Source organism: Heloderma suspectum, chromosome 7, assembly GCF_057233095.1.
Source record: "Heloderma suspectum isolate Gila_16-S chromosome 7, 16-S_ref, whole genome shotgun sequence".
NCBI classification, from domain to species: Eukaryota; Metazoa; Chordata; class Lepidosauria; order Squamata; family Helodermatidae; genus Heloderma; species Heloderma suspectum.
Window position 1 is genome coordinate 7,138,918 of NC_139464.1, and position 13,869 is coordinate 7,152,786.

Sequence of the window (13,869 nt, forward strand, 5' to 3'; positions counted from 1 at the left end):
CAGCCTTATCAGCCTGAACCTCCCCCAGAGCCCTCTGGAAACCATCCAGATCCATTAGCCTCTGGGGGCGAACCATCTTAGAAGGTCCCCCACCGCTGCAGAGGGGAAAAGCTGATGTAAGTCTAAACCTCAGCAGGCAGTGATCTGACCATGACAAAGGGACTGATACAAAGTCCCCCACCTCCAGATCACCATCTCCATGTCCAGTTGAGAAAACCAGGTCTAGAGTATGCCCTGCTACGTGTGTTGGGCCAATGACATGTTGGGACAGTCCCATGGTTGTCATGGAGGCCATGAAATCCTGAGCTGCCCCAGTCAAGGTGCCCTCAGTGTGAATGTTGACATCCCCCAGAACCAACAGTCTGGGGGATCTCGGCAGCACACCTGAGACAACCTCCGTCAGCTCACCTAGGGAGTCTGTTGAACAGTGGGGTGGGCGATACACCAACAGAATCCCTAATCTGTCCCACTGACCCAATACAAGGTGCAATACACTCCAGACCAGTAGTCACATGGACAGGGAGCCTGCAAAGGGAGATGGAATTCCTATAGACTACAGCAACACCCCCTCCCGGCCTTCAAACCTTCCCGGATGCTGGTCCAAATACCCCGGTGGGCATAGCTATATACTATACAAATATATGCATGTCTACCTAGGAAACTAGCATCCCAGGGAGAGACGTTCTAGCCCAGCTTTGTCCATGGACAAGCTAGCTTTTTATCTGCAGGGAATTGGGGGTGGGGAGGTACTGAGGAGGTATTCAATCAGATGTGCACCCGTCTGTGGTAGTACTGTGGTAGCCCAGTCTAGGTGGCACGTGCACTCTTTTTTAATTATATTGAGTGCCTGCACAGCTAAGGGAGGAGCTGTGTGGCAGGAACAGCACCGCCCCCTTGGTCTACCCATGCTTACTTGCTTTGCTCCTGGATCTGACCCTGGGATGGAGTGGGGTGGGCAGGTGCTTCCAGGAAGAGGTTGCTTCTTGCCCAGACCAACACAGCCAGAACTGCCACTAATGTCGGCAAGGGAGGAGGGCCTCAAGACCACACCTGTAAGGATTTCAGCAGCAGCCAAGTTGGTTGTTCAAGGAACATGTGGGAAAGATGTCAAGAACTCCCATTATCTCTGACCATTGGCCATGCTGGTTGAGGCTGATGGGAGCTGTAGTCCAACACCCCTCATCTAAGGAAAGAACTGCATGGCTGGAGCAGTCCTGCATCCGTGCCCAGTCACTGTCTTATCCATCCCCAAAGTAGGATTGAGTGGGGTGCTTCCAGGGAGGAGTTGCTCTCTGAGACAGCCAGAACTTGCATAGACAAGCCAAGGTGCAGGAGTCTGTTCCTTTGCTTGTGGGTGGAAGATCTACATGTGAATCCCCACCTCTGCTGAGATGGTAAACAAATTTATCGAAACATTTTTAACGCACCTTTTTACTTTCTCTTTGAGAACTTTTTGTTGAAATGTGGTATCTAAATATTCCAGATAAATCCATATGCATGTGCCTAGAGTGGAGAAAAACTGGTTGGCAAATAATCTTAGGCTCTAACTAGATGTGATGCTCTTTGCAGTTAGTGGGTGCACGGGCCGCAATCAAGTCAAGGCCTTGATCTTGGAGGACAGTCTTGATCCAGACTGGGGGGCCTGCATCTGCTATTTGCATTGGGGAAGGGGGAGGAATCTCCCATTGGAGTGAGTGAGCATTCCCCCTGCCCAGGAAATAGCAGATGTGCCTCCATACCCCTCCCCCCCTTGATCTGGACTGAGACCACAGTGAGGGGCAAAGAGTTAAAGCCTCATGGCCCCCACACCAGGGTCCTGAATCAGATTATGGCCCCTGAACCTGCAATTTATTTTTAAAAAGCAATTCACACAATTGTAAATTGTTAATGAATGGCATCTTGTCCCATTGGTCCCTTAAAGTGACTTTTTTAGTGATATCACAGTGGCGTTGCAGGCAGATTGGCCAGCACATATGAGGGTATAGCGTCCCGCCCAGACAATAGAATTCTGTTCCTAGAGAGCTTCCAGCGAGATTGCCTGGAGTTCCCCCTGCATGCACAGCCTTATTTTCGTCCCCCTTGATCTATTTGAGTAGAAATGCTTCCTGCATGATTCCAAGGGTAGTTTTTTTGCTTTGAAAATAATCCTTTGGTAGGAGCACAGCAGTTTTGATACCCATCCTCCAGTGAGCTGACCTGTTGCTCAGAAATACAGAAATTCAGGAAGCATGTAACAAGGTCACTCTCACAAGTGACTCAGGCATGCCTTCCCCATGGACTGTCGCATTTTTTTCCAGAAAATTTTAGCTTGATATACAAACCATTAGCCTCTAATGCCTCTAAGGGATTCCGTCTTCTTAGAGCAAGGAAACGCCGTTTGGCTCCTAAAACAGAGGTGTATTTCCAGTTGTTGGAGCAACAAAGGCAGGTGTATTAATCTTACAGTGTCTGGGGATTATTTTAATCATTGTTGTTTTTTAAAATTATTTGGAAACTATAGTTCTTTTTTAGAAAAAAATCACCACCAACCCATTTTGAAAATGACAATTTTGTATAGTTCTGGAAGGCTTTTATTGCTGTTAGCAGATCTTAGTACTTGTTGTAGTTTTAACATAGTTGTTTTTAGCTGTTTAAATGTGTTTTTATATAATTTTGTACTGTGAAAGGCCAAATGGGGCGTGATAGAACAGAACCAACCCATACATACTGTTACAACAGGATGTCATGCCACGACACTACAGCACAATCATTGTTTTGAATTTAGGTAATGCAAACGAGAAAGGGACTTTGCCCCAGTATGTTCAACTTTAGTTTACTTAGCTGTTCACCTAACTGCTAAAAATATTATAAACCCGAAATTAATCATAGTAAGTTATATTTGGTTTTCTGGAACTTCTACAGATATTCAGATAGTTTGTACTGATCCTCTTTACTCTAGGATCAGACAGATGCGGTATAAGATGGCCATACATTTATTTTCGTCTTATGACTGAACAACCTTTTCACACATTACACAGAGCTAAGCCAATATTGGCCAAGCTTCTTCAATTAAGGTCTCACCACACCTCCTTTAGAAAAGCCGGAGCATGATTCTCTTTCAAGGAGGCATCACCAATATCCGCCACCCAATTGGTCACCCCTCCTCTGGCATCTCTTGTAGAGCCAGGACAGACATGGGTCTAGGGAGCACATAGCTGGCTTTACCCTTCCAAGCAACTTTGACTTGCATTCCAAGCCTACACAGGAAGGACCTGTAGCCTTTATGAGTCAGCCCCAGCTGTAGTTTTGTCGAGCTTTCTCCTTATCACATCACCCTGTCCTCCTAAAAAAGAAGTTTTTAGTTCTGCAGTACAACTTGATTTCCTTCTGCATGGTTATAGTGCATGCCCTCTAAGTCCCTTTGAAGTGCTTCCTAAGATGTTTCTGGTTGTAATTATTTAAGAAAGGCCTCTGCGCCTTCCCCACCTTTCTCTATTCCTCTTTTTGTAGATACATTATTTATCTTTCAGTTTGTCATAGCAAATGCCTAATTTGTGATGGTGCCCTACTTCTCGTGTCAGGACTACCGAGTTTCTTTAATAGCTGCTTCTGAGGGATTTTTTTTTCTCAATGGCTATTAAAAACACCAAACAAAACCATGTCAGTAGGTTCTCTTTCATTCCCTCTCTTGTTCACATGCTTGAAGAATTATTATGCACAACGTGTGACAAACTGTTCAGGTGTGTTGTAGCTTTAGTATTTTAATGAGTATTCTCACCCAAATTACCTGGGATTGCAATAAAGCTCTCTAGTCTGTGATGGATCAGAATCAAGTCCATTTTGTACTTGATTTAAATGAGCAAATTAACCAGCCCCTGTTAGCAGTAAATTCACTTTCTTTCTAAAGGTCTTACAGTGTTATAACATATTATTACAGAGAAATTTTCTTAAGTATATTTGTTCAGTCATCTCTCCTGGTTTGAATGCTGGGCTGGTAGTTGAAAAGTGCAGAGTTCTGGCTCTGGGCAGCAGATTATCCAATTGACAAGCCCCTCTAAGAAACATGTTAGCAAATTTGAGTTCTGGAGATGCTTGTAGTTCCAGCAACTTTCCGCCTCTTAAATGAAGCTTAAATGTCATCACATCCCACTCTTTCCCAGTTTAGCTGAGGATGGTTGAAAACATGCCTTCATTCTGGCAAAACTCCATGTTTGCAAGCAAGATCAGTTAGCTTAAAACGGCAGACCCTAAGCTGCTAAATAAGCACTCCTTCATATGAGCCATCTCTGATCTGGCCTCTTGGTGGTGAGGCTTTTTGGAGGTAGCGGAGGGAGCCTGTGGTGATGCTTCGCTGTTGTATAGTTTTGGTTGTCATCGAGGGTGTTCAAACGAACCCTGTTGCATGTTTAGTGGACATGCAAGTGCAGGGTGGGGGGAGTGGGATTACATGTACTGGCAACACTTCCGACATGCCAATGTGTGTGTTACCTCTGCATTCGATGGAAGTGTAAAGGGGTTTTGTGTGTGCACCTCCTCCATGCAAGTGGGAATTTTTCTTGACCTGATTGTGGGTAGACCCCCTTCACATTTTGGTCATACATGTGGCTGGTGCTGGGCATGTGGGCATTTTGGGGTGTGGCTGGCATGAGGGACCCCCCCCCCCATGCAATTGTGAATACATAAGGGTACTGTTTGAACTTTCCTTTAGTCAAGCCCCCCTGTGGATCCCCAGATGGCTCATGGGAGATTCCTTCACTGCCGTATATGGGCTCAAGATGGCTATATGCTATCAGTATCACAGGGAGCATGCCTATATACCCAAGTTACTGGGGAACATGGACGAGAGAGCGCTGTTGCACTCATGTCCTGCTTGTGCGATTCCTGTGGGCAGCTGTTTGGCCACTGTGTGAACAGAATGCTGGAAGAGATGGACCTTGGTCTGATCCAGCATGGTTCTTCTTACGTTCTTATGTTTTTATATGTGCCAGGATATCGCGTGCATGACTGCTATCTTAGTCTGTGTTTTAAAAAAAATCTTGCAGCATTTATACATTATGTGGATCTCAAAATGGCAGCCCCATGTTGAGTTCTGCCACTTCTCCTTGCAATGTTGTGGTGGCATCATTGTGTGTTTTCCCCACCCCTCTTCACATCGTTGATGGAGGCTGGGAAATACCCAGTGTGATGATAAATAAGGAAAATGGTGGGGAGGGAACTTGACATGGGGATGCTGATTTTGGTGGTATTGTGAGATGTGGTATTGCTCTTGGCTATCCATTATGGAGTTCATAGATCAAAAGACCACCTAAATAAACACCCTTTACTAAGATGACTGTGTGTCCTCTATTGGGCATTCATTTAGTGCCAGCAGCACTCTTGAGTGCGGAATAAAACACTGTGGCTCCTTGACACAACTTTTCCATAATTATATCTCAAACACCTCTTGTGAGTGCCTGGTATAACCTCAGAATCTGCCTAGAGAAAAATCAGGTTCTCTGCCAATAATATGTATTCTCCAGGTGACCTTAATGTGACCAGACTTGGAGTAATTATGCTCTGCTGTACTCTCCAGTGGTTTATTTGCACACAATTTATTCACATCAGCTAAATAAGAAAGATCTGCCTAGAAGTTTTAACACATCAATTTGAGTCAAATTATTTGTTTTCTTGAAAGTACTTGGACAGATAAATAAAATTACAGGAGTTATTTCTCATACCTTGTCCTTCTTCCAGGATTAGTCTTTACTCCGCTTACTTGAATTTCTCATTTGGGAGCCATGCTGCTTACAAGGGCTAATAGAATTTCTATTTAATGATCTACAGCTCCACTTCTATTCCCTATTAGGATCTGGCTGATCAATGCATAACCTAATTGATTGTTAAGGTCAAATGTGCCATGTCTTTATTGGCTGATACCCAAATCTTATTTATTGTTCTTTAGAAGCTGCAGTCCATTAGCCTTTTTTTTTTTTTTCTTTCCCCTTAACCTGCTCTCACATGCAGGAGCAATAAAAAATCCTGATACATAGGTTGGTGGACACCTTAATTGTTATGCGTTGTATGCCTGTTGTCAGGTGCAAACCTGAGACTTGAAATATTTAAAATATCTCTCCAGAGTTGTGATTAATCTAATGATCAATTGCAGTGTAAAATGTTTTGCTGCCTTTGTAGTGCAGCTGTGAATGAGAGCTGCTTGTGGGGGGTCTGAGGTGCGGAGCGGGAGGAAAGGCAATGAGATGAAGGACACAATCCACTGGGAATGTTCTCTGAGCAAATCCAGGTAAAACAGCAGTGTTGTGGAACTCTCATGAATTTGCACAGAAATTGTTCCTGATGGATTGCATCCTTAATTATAAGCAGAATATATATAAATATACCTTATTTATATACCTATGTTATACCTATGTTCGATCCTGGCTCACCTGCACTAGTTACCAACTTGTTTTTGGACCAAATTCAGAGTGCTGGTTTTAACCTATAAAGCTCTACACAGTTCATTACCTTAATAACTCAAGGACCGCCTCTCCCAATATGAATGCTGAGGTGGGCTTCAGAGGCCCATCTCTGTGTGCCCCTTCTGAGAGCAGTTTGGGAGCGGGGCTTTTCTGTGAAAGCTCAGTGTTTATGGAATGCTCTCCACAAGGAAGCTTGCCTGGTGCCAGCACTGTCATATTTTTGGCTCCAGGCGAAGACGTAATTTCCCCAGGCATTTGGACATTAGTTTTGGCCCAATTATTGTCAGCTGATTTTGTGCTGTTCCTTCTAGGCTATGTGCGTGTATTGTAGGTGAACCCCTTTTATATTGTGTTTTAGATTGTTTTTATGATGTTTATTTTTACTTGTATTGTTGTGATGATTATGGCTTATATTGATTTTGTGTTTTTCCTGTTATATTAATTATGGATTTCTGGATCTGTGTGTGCAAGTCGCTTTGAGACTGCTTTTTGTGGTGAGAGATGACGCATAAATTTAAATAATAATAATATGTAGGATATGCTCCTGAGGCAGCAGTCCTTGAGCACAGTGGAATTTTGTCAAAACCTCTCTCAAATGAATGAAAAATAGAGGAATACACTTTTCAGAAGTAGTGCAACAGGTTTTTTTCTCATTAGTGGGAAGTATGGGAGAAATGTATCTTTATCCTTCTTTTCCCTCAGATTCTTGAAACATCATAAATGACCCCAGTAGATTGGACACTGAACTGGGTAATCTGGTGCTGAAATATGGAAACTGAAGGTTGCACAAGAAAGAAGGCACCTTTGCTCTCTGGGATATTTAATTTGGAATAGCTAGTATATCCAGACTCAGGTGGGACTGCAATATGCAATATGCATAACCTGTTTCTGGATTGTGCCAATTACGCTTGTTCACCAGGGCCATGACTTTAATCCCAGGCCATATTCTCGTATTTGAGTTTTTTAATGTTGCAATCAACAAGCAGGTTTTGTTAGAGCTACTATTACTTTCTCGCAATCCCAGTCATTCTCAAATTTGGACTTGGGCATTGGGGCCAAACTAGACAATTTTTGTCTGCTTTTCTGAACAGTTAAAAAGAAAAGAAAAACAGCCTTGGACTCCGTAGACCATATCTTTTCTTCTGTGGGGAGAAAATTGGCTGGGGGTAGGTAGCTGGGGATTGGCTACTAAACAACAGAATTAGAAATAAGGATTCAGCAACCCCTCTCCCCACAGCCATTCTTCTGCTCCTGTTCACAGCCTTCCTGGGTGATTCTTCATTTAAAAGAAAAAAAGGTGCAGCTGTTTGGGGAGAAAAGAGGCAGAACTCCATGACATGTGTACTTTGGCCCTCAAACACATGTTTAGATCTAGATATTTGGGCAATAACTAGTACTACCACTGCGCTTCTGCTCATTCTGTTGCGCTAGCAGGACCCATCACTAGAGCACTGGGGAGTTAATACTGACTAAAGCAAGCCTGGAGACAGCTGTTTCCAGATTGGGACACATCAGCGGACTTTCTGCGAGCTCCGCTGACCTGCCCCATTCCAAAAAAGAGCTTTTCTGCCTGTGCCTGGTTGCTTTAAAAACCACCAGCTTCCCATTGCACCAGTGGTGGGTCCCACTGGTGCATGGGCAGCATAGGATATTGCCCAGACCCATCTGTTAACATCTGTTTGTGCCATTGCCTCCAACTTCCATTGCTGGTTGCCCTGGTTACTTGTCTGCAAAGTTATGTTCACATCACAGCTCATCGGTTATCCTGACCTAGGTGATTTGGCAAAGTAATGGCGGCAGTGTTTTTTTTTTTTTAACTGTGGCTTTGTCAAAGTCTTTGTTTAAATCAGTAGTTTGCTGAGTAATAATAATTTAGGCATCGATTGCATTATGTTCTTTTGGTAGGAGTTAAAATTGAAACTAGGATGGTAAAAATGTCTGGCTGTTCTTATAGCTGGTCATTCAGAACATATTGTGCTCTGGCAACATCTGTATTGTATCAATGGCACTTACTCTTTCCCACATCTTAATTCCAGTGAATGAAGAAGATCTAAAGAAAAGAATAGCTGAAGAATTGGCATTAGAACAAGCCCGGAGAGATGCTGAAGCTCATAAAAGGTTTGTTTTGGGAATATATAGATATTCACTGTTTTGTGTTTAAATGCATGCTTCTTGCAGTGTTAAAGTAAAGGGAGAGATGAGAGGTCTCAAAGTATGGGCTCAAGTAGTACTTTGAAAGAAAGATTTGATAGGACTCACTTTTACTTTGTGTGGATTGGTGTTAAACAAAACATCTATTTGACCTCCCGAACTTGAGGTGCATTGCTATGCAAGTATGCTCATTTTGTTTTTGCTTTTTGAGTTCAGTCTTTTTTGAGTTTGTGTTTTCCTTGTTTGGAGCCTTAGCAGTGGAGTAGCTCAGGAAAAAGCACCAAAGTTCATATCTCTGATCTCATCAGATTGATCAAGAGTGAAATTCTAACAGCAGTGGAAATGGTGGAACTGTTTTAAAGAGAAGGACTTATATTGAGCATTGAAGATGTAAAGGGATACAATTGTGTGCATGCGTTTGTGTAGGCAGGCACTGTTGTGGGTTTTTCTAAAGGGCATGCTGTAGTATATATTGGTAAAAACAGTTCTGTTTAGTCTTACACTTAGGAACATAGGAAGCTGCCTTATACTTAGACTGTTGGTCTGTTCAGCCCAGTATTGTCAACATGGAGTGGCAGTGGCTCTCCAAGGTTTCAGGCAGGAGTTTTTCCAGTCCTGCTTGGAAATACTTGGGATTGAACTTGGGACCTTTTGCATACAAAGCAGGTGCCCTACCACTGAGCTGTGGCCCTTCCCCTATTTGCTTTTGAGAGGCTGAAGTTGGGCTGGAGTTTTTTTAAAAAACCCTTTCTAGTAGATCTTGAAGAGCCCAGTTCACTACTTAAGAATGTTTTTGATTATACACTAATAAAACAAAATCCATCAAGCAGCTAATTTTTAAAACTTCAGAAGTACCAACTTAATTGATGGACGGGCTGACTTGATTATACTTATGCCCAGTTTTTACTTTTAGAAAGACCAGTGCCTCTTGGGTGGGCATCCCACTGTTCTCTCTTCCAGGCACTGCTCTGATCCACTTTGCTTAGCTTCGACAATGCTTCCAGTATCAGGTGCTCCCATATAGTAATGCGGATTTTCTAGAAAACATTTGCTTCCCTAATGGTGATTTATGCACTGTATAAATATCTGAAAGGTTTTTCCAATAGCCAAAAGTAGTTGAAGTGAAGTACTTGTTAAAGGGGAATAAAACTCAAAGTGCACTTAGCTTGGTTTAAATGCTACTTACAAAGAAATTCAAAGTTTTATTTGGAAATTATTTTTATTGGAATACTTGTAAATATTTTAAGATATGACAGTGAAGGCACTGAAAATGGTTAACTCTTTCCTTGTAGCATGCCTCAAGAGCTGTGCACACAAACATATGTGCCCCCTTGAGATAGTCACCTGGAAAAAGTTAATTACAGTTTGGATTTTAAATGTAGTTCGTATTGTAATCCATTCCAGTTGCCCAATTTGGCTTGTCTTTGTGTTCATTCATCAGAGTACTAATTTAACTTAGTTCATAACATTGCATTTCTAAAAACTGATACATTTTTTCTGCAGAAAAATAATAGTAGTGGATCCCCCCCCCCCCCGATATTACTGCTCCCTGTTCATTCACTGGTCCATTCAGGGTTTTTTTGTTTTAAAAAGTCAGCTGCATTGCTAGAAAAATGTTCAGAGTGACTAAGCATGAATATCAGACCTCTGAATGTGTGCAGAGAACATAGAATGCTGCCTTCTACTGAGTAGGAGCAATGTTTCACCAAGTCAGTACTGGTAGTAGCTGTCGGAGGTTATGAGCAGAGAAATTTATCATCCATGCTACCTGAGATCTTTTAATTTGAGATTCCAGGGTGGGATTAGGAGATGGGGACTGATGTTGATCATGTAGTTCACCTCTGATCCATGACCCCTCTCTAAGGTTGCCTATTGAAAACCCAGTATTTGGTAACAGCTTACTTAAAGGATTGCCTTCCCTCCACATTTCCTGCCTGCCCACTGAAGTCATCAGCAGTGGCTTGGAGTCCCACCACCATTGCAAGTGGTCGGTGGGAATATGTGACAGGGCTTTTCTGGTTGTGATGTGCAGCAATGGAACCCCCTAACCTGATGGCTCCTCTCTTTCTTGGTCTTTCCCAGTCCTAAATGGGGATGCTGGGGATTGAACCTGGGACCTGTTGCATGCAAAGCCTGTGCTCTACCACCCTTAGTTTGTCCTCCTCCCCACTCCCTCCTGTAATATTATGTTGCTGATTAGGAACAAAGGAAGCTGCCTCACACCAGGCCATACTATCAGACCATCTAGCCCGGAATTGTCTTTTGACTGGCAGGAGCTGTCCACCATCTTGGGCAAAGAAGTTTTTCCCATCACCTGCTCCTTGATCCTTTTGACTGGAGACGCCAGGGATAAAGAGGTGGTCCCTTCTTTGTTTGGGGGTTTTGTTTTTTTTAACTGATCGTTGCAAAATGCCTTTGGGGCTGAAGGGTGGGGTATAAATATTTGAATAAATAAAAGTTCTGGGGGAGTCTCCTGTTGTTGTTGTTGTTCAGTCGTTCAGTCGTGTCCGACTCTTCATTTTCTCTGTGTGTAACACAAATGAAAGACAGCATGCTGTCCTTTTCCATTCTGAGAAGTGGAAAGCAGGTTCATTATTTTAGTTTTCTTAAAGAACATTATAATTAGTACTCCTAAAATTGCCTGTGCATAGCTTGTTTCGCTTAGAGCACTATATTCTGATGTAATCAACGGCTCAATTCTAAACATGTCTACTCAGAAGTAATCCTCATTGGCTTCAGTGGGACTTGCTCCCAGGTAAGTGTGCATAGGATTGCAGTCTAAATTACATTAACATTGTATATAATTGGGTACAAGAGTATTAATGCTTCTCCAAAATGAAAAACAATCACACACCCAACTAAAATATGCCTCTTTGATTAAATAGTAAAGCAAATCAATGCATTATGGTGAAATTGCTGCTCTTTGAATTATTATGGCTTGTCTTAATTGATCTTTGGTTTTCACAAGGAAATGTGTTTAGTATTTGTGTTAGTTTTAATGTAATTCATGCTAGCATTTTAAAATGGAGCAATTTATTATCTACTTTGATTATTCACCCTCCCACCCCTGCTCCAGTACGATTAAGTGGTGCCTGTTTGTGGTGGTTTTCTTGTTCAGTTCTTATTCTGGGTTGTGTGTATTTTCTGCTTCCTCAGTTCATATGGGACTGAGAGAGAGAGAGTTATGTGAATTATTCAAGCTTCTTTCTCCCAGTCAGAGGCCAGGCCAGCACATAGCTCTCCTTGTCCGTTATGACAGGATGACCCAGTGTTAGGCAAAATCCTTGTACCAGGCAAGTCGAAGCTGGTCTCCTGTTCCAGCCGGGCTATGGAACCTGCAAGATCAGACCTGGCAGGTACTTTCCTTCAGCTGGAGTGACTCGAGAACAGCTAACATGTTTCAGATCACAGGTTTAAAGGACAGGTTCCAGAGAAGCAGGATCAGACCATAGCTTTTCCAGGACTGTGTGAAATTCCCAGAAAAGGCAGAAAACGATCCAAGAGAATCCAGAGCTTATCTGAGTCCTTATATCCCCAAGCAGGACCTGGTGATGGCTGAGCCCTGTTCTTCAAGCAAAGTTGCAGAGAATCTGTCTTGACGCCTCACCTTAAGGTGCTGTTAAATGGCTTTAGATTATGCCCTCTGTCATCTCTGCTTGAAATGGTTCGAAGAATTAAACAGCCTTAGGTGTCGGATGGCATGATTCAAACTGTGAGACATCCGAGCTTGACCCTCTGGGTTTTGGACCCTGGTGAATTGTCCTCTATGGATGCTTCCACCTCACCTTCAAGGCCTGGCAGTTTTAGAGCCATGGCCATCTGGGCAGGCAATCCTGGGCAGAGATCCTCTCTGAGGATTTACTAACAAAAGAGGGGTGGTGACAACACCCACAGTGTTGGATGCACATCCAGCAATTGAATGTGGACCATGTATCATAGAATCATAGAATAGTAGGGTTGGAAGGGGCCTAAAAGGCCATCGAGTCCAACCCCCTGTAAAGTAAAGAAGCTGGAAGAGACAAAGTCAAGTGGGATGGCAGTAAGGAAGCCTTGGTGGCCAACACAATATTAGGATTTGGATTAGTGTAGCCTGGAAGAGGTCATGTTAGACTCCCAGCCAGTCTGGTTTCTCTCTTGGCCCAAGGGATCCCGCAGCGCTGTGTGGAAGGGCTGTAGCTCAGTGGTAGAACACAGGCTTTGCATTACAAAGTTCTAGGTTCATACTGAACATTTCCACCTGAAAGGATCTTTGGTCGAGAATCTGCTGGATACCCTTGGAGAAATGCTGCCAGCCAGAGAAGACAGTACTGGGCTCAGTAGTGATCTGACTTGGCATAAGGTAGTTTTATGTGTTCAGCTTGCTAGCAGAGAAATTTGGGCCAATGATTTCCCTCCTGAATGTCTATACATTGTATGTCTCTTGAGATTTATTAAATGAAATAATTACGTATCCAGAAAGAAGGTTGGGGAAGTGCTGACTGCATGACCTCTTTTGTGCCATACAAGAACACGAAAGCTGGATTTCTGTCTTGGGAAACGGGTCTGCAGGGATGGCCTGCATTTTGCACTTTGCAAAATTTAACCAGTGGTTTCTTTTTGTAGCATTTTTTAAGGCTCTGTGTGCAACCAACTCCCCTTTTCATAATAGATTATTCAACTCCTCTCCCCACCCCAGTGGGCAGGATATGGTAGGATATGTGTATTCCAGCAATGTTTTCTGTGGGTGGTATTCATATAATTTAGAAGTATAATGTAATGGTCTCTCTCTCTCTCTCTCTCTCCCCCTCCCCCTCTGTGTGTGTGTGTGCGTGCGCGCGCGCTGTCTCTTCCCCCGTGCTCACACAAGCCTTCTAAGAAATTCCATCTGTTTGTGAAACGTGCATACTTATTTCTTTGAAAAACAAAAGCCCTTTTGAATAAATCATTTTAATGTCTGTTTCTTCGGTATCTCAGCAGTATAGCAAGCTTGCATCCATGTAATGTTAAGGTGGTTGTTCACGGCCTGCCCCCCGCCCCCCCGAGCAGAATTACCCAATATGTGCTGTATAGGGATGGCACTGGATACTACTCTTCTCCTCTGTGTCATGGTGCCCCTTCCTAGCAGCACTCAGTGATGTGGGTCAAGGAAATGACTCAGTGATGTGGGTCAAGGAAATTTAGCATGACACTAAATTTCAGAGTGCACTTCCATCACCCTGAGCCATCCCTAGGTGTCTCCTCCCGCTGTCAACATCATTCTTTCTACCTTGTTGCCCCTCCCAGAATGCTTCCATGATGCCATGTC

At 43.2% G+C, this 13,869-nt stretch overlaps 1 protein-coding gene across 4 annotated transcripts in view; it reads left to right on the top strand.

The window, feature by feature from the left end:
* CHCHD3 (coiled-coil-helix-coiled-coil-helix domain containing 3) overlaps positions 1-13,869 on the top strand; it is a 286,033-nt gene that overhangs the window by 43,878 nt on the left and 228,286 nt on the right. For all 4 annotated transcript variants that reach the window (XR_014784221.1, XR_014784222.1, XM_084809043.1 and 1 more), the window contains exon 3: positions 8,471-8,552. Coding sequence is in view for 2 of the 4 variants with exons in the window: in XM_084809043.1 (XP_084665169.1) it covers positions 8,471-8,552 (82 nt within the window). In the remaining 2 variants the exon portion in view is untranslated. The remainder of the gene's footprint in view (positions 1-8,470; positions 8,553-13,869) is intronic.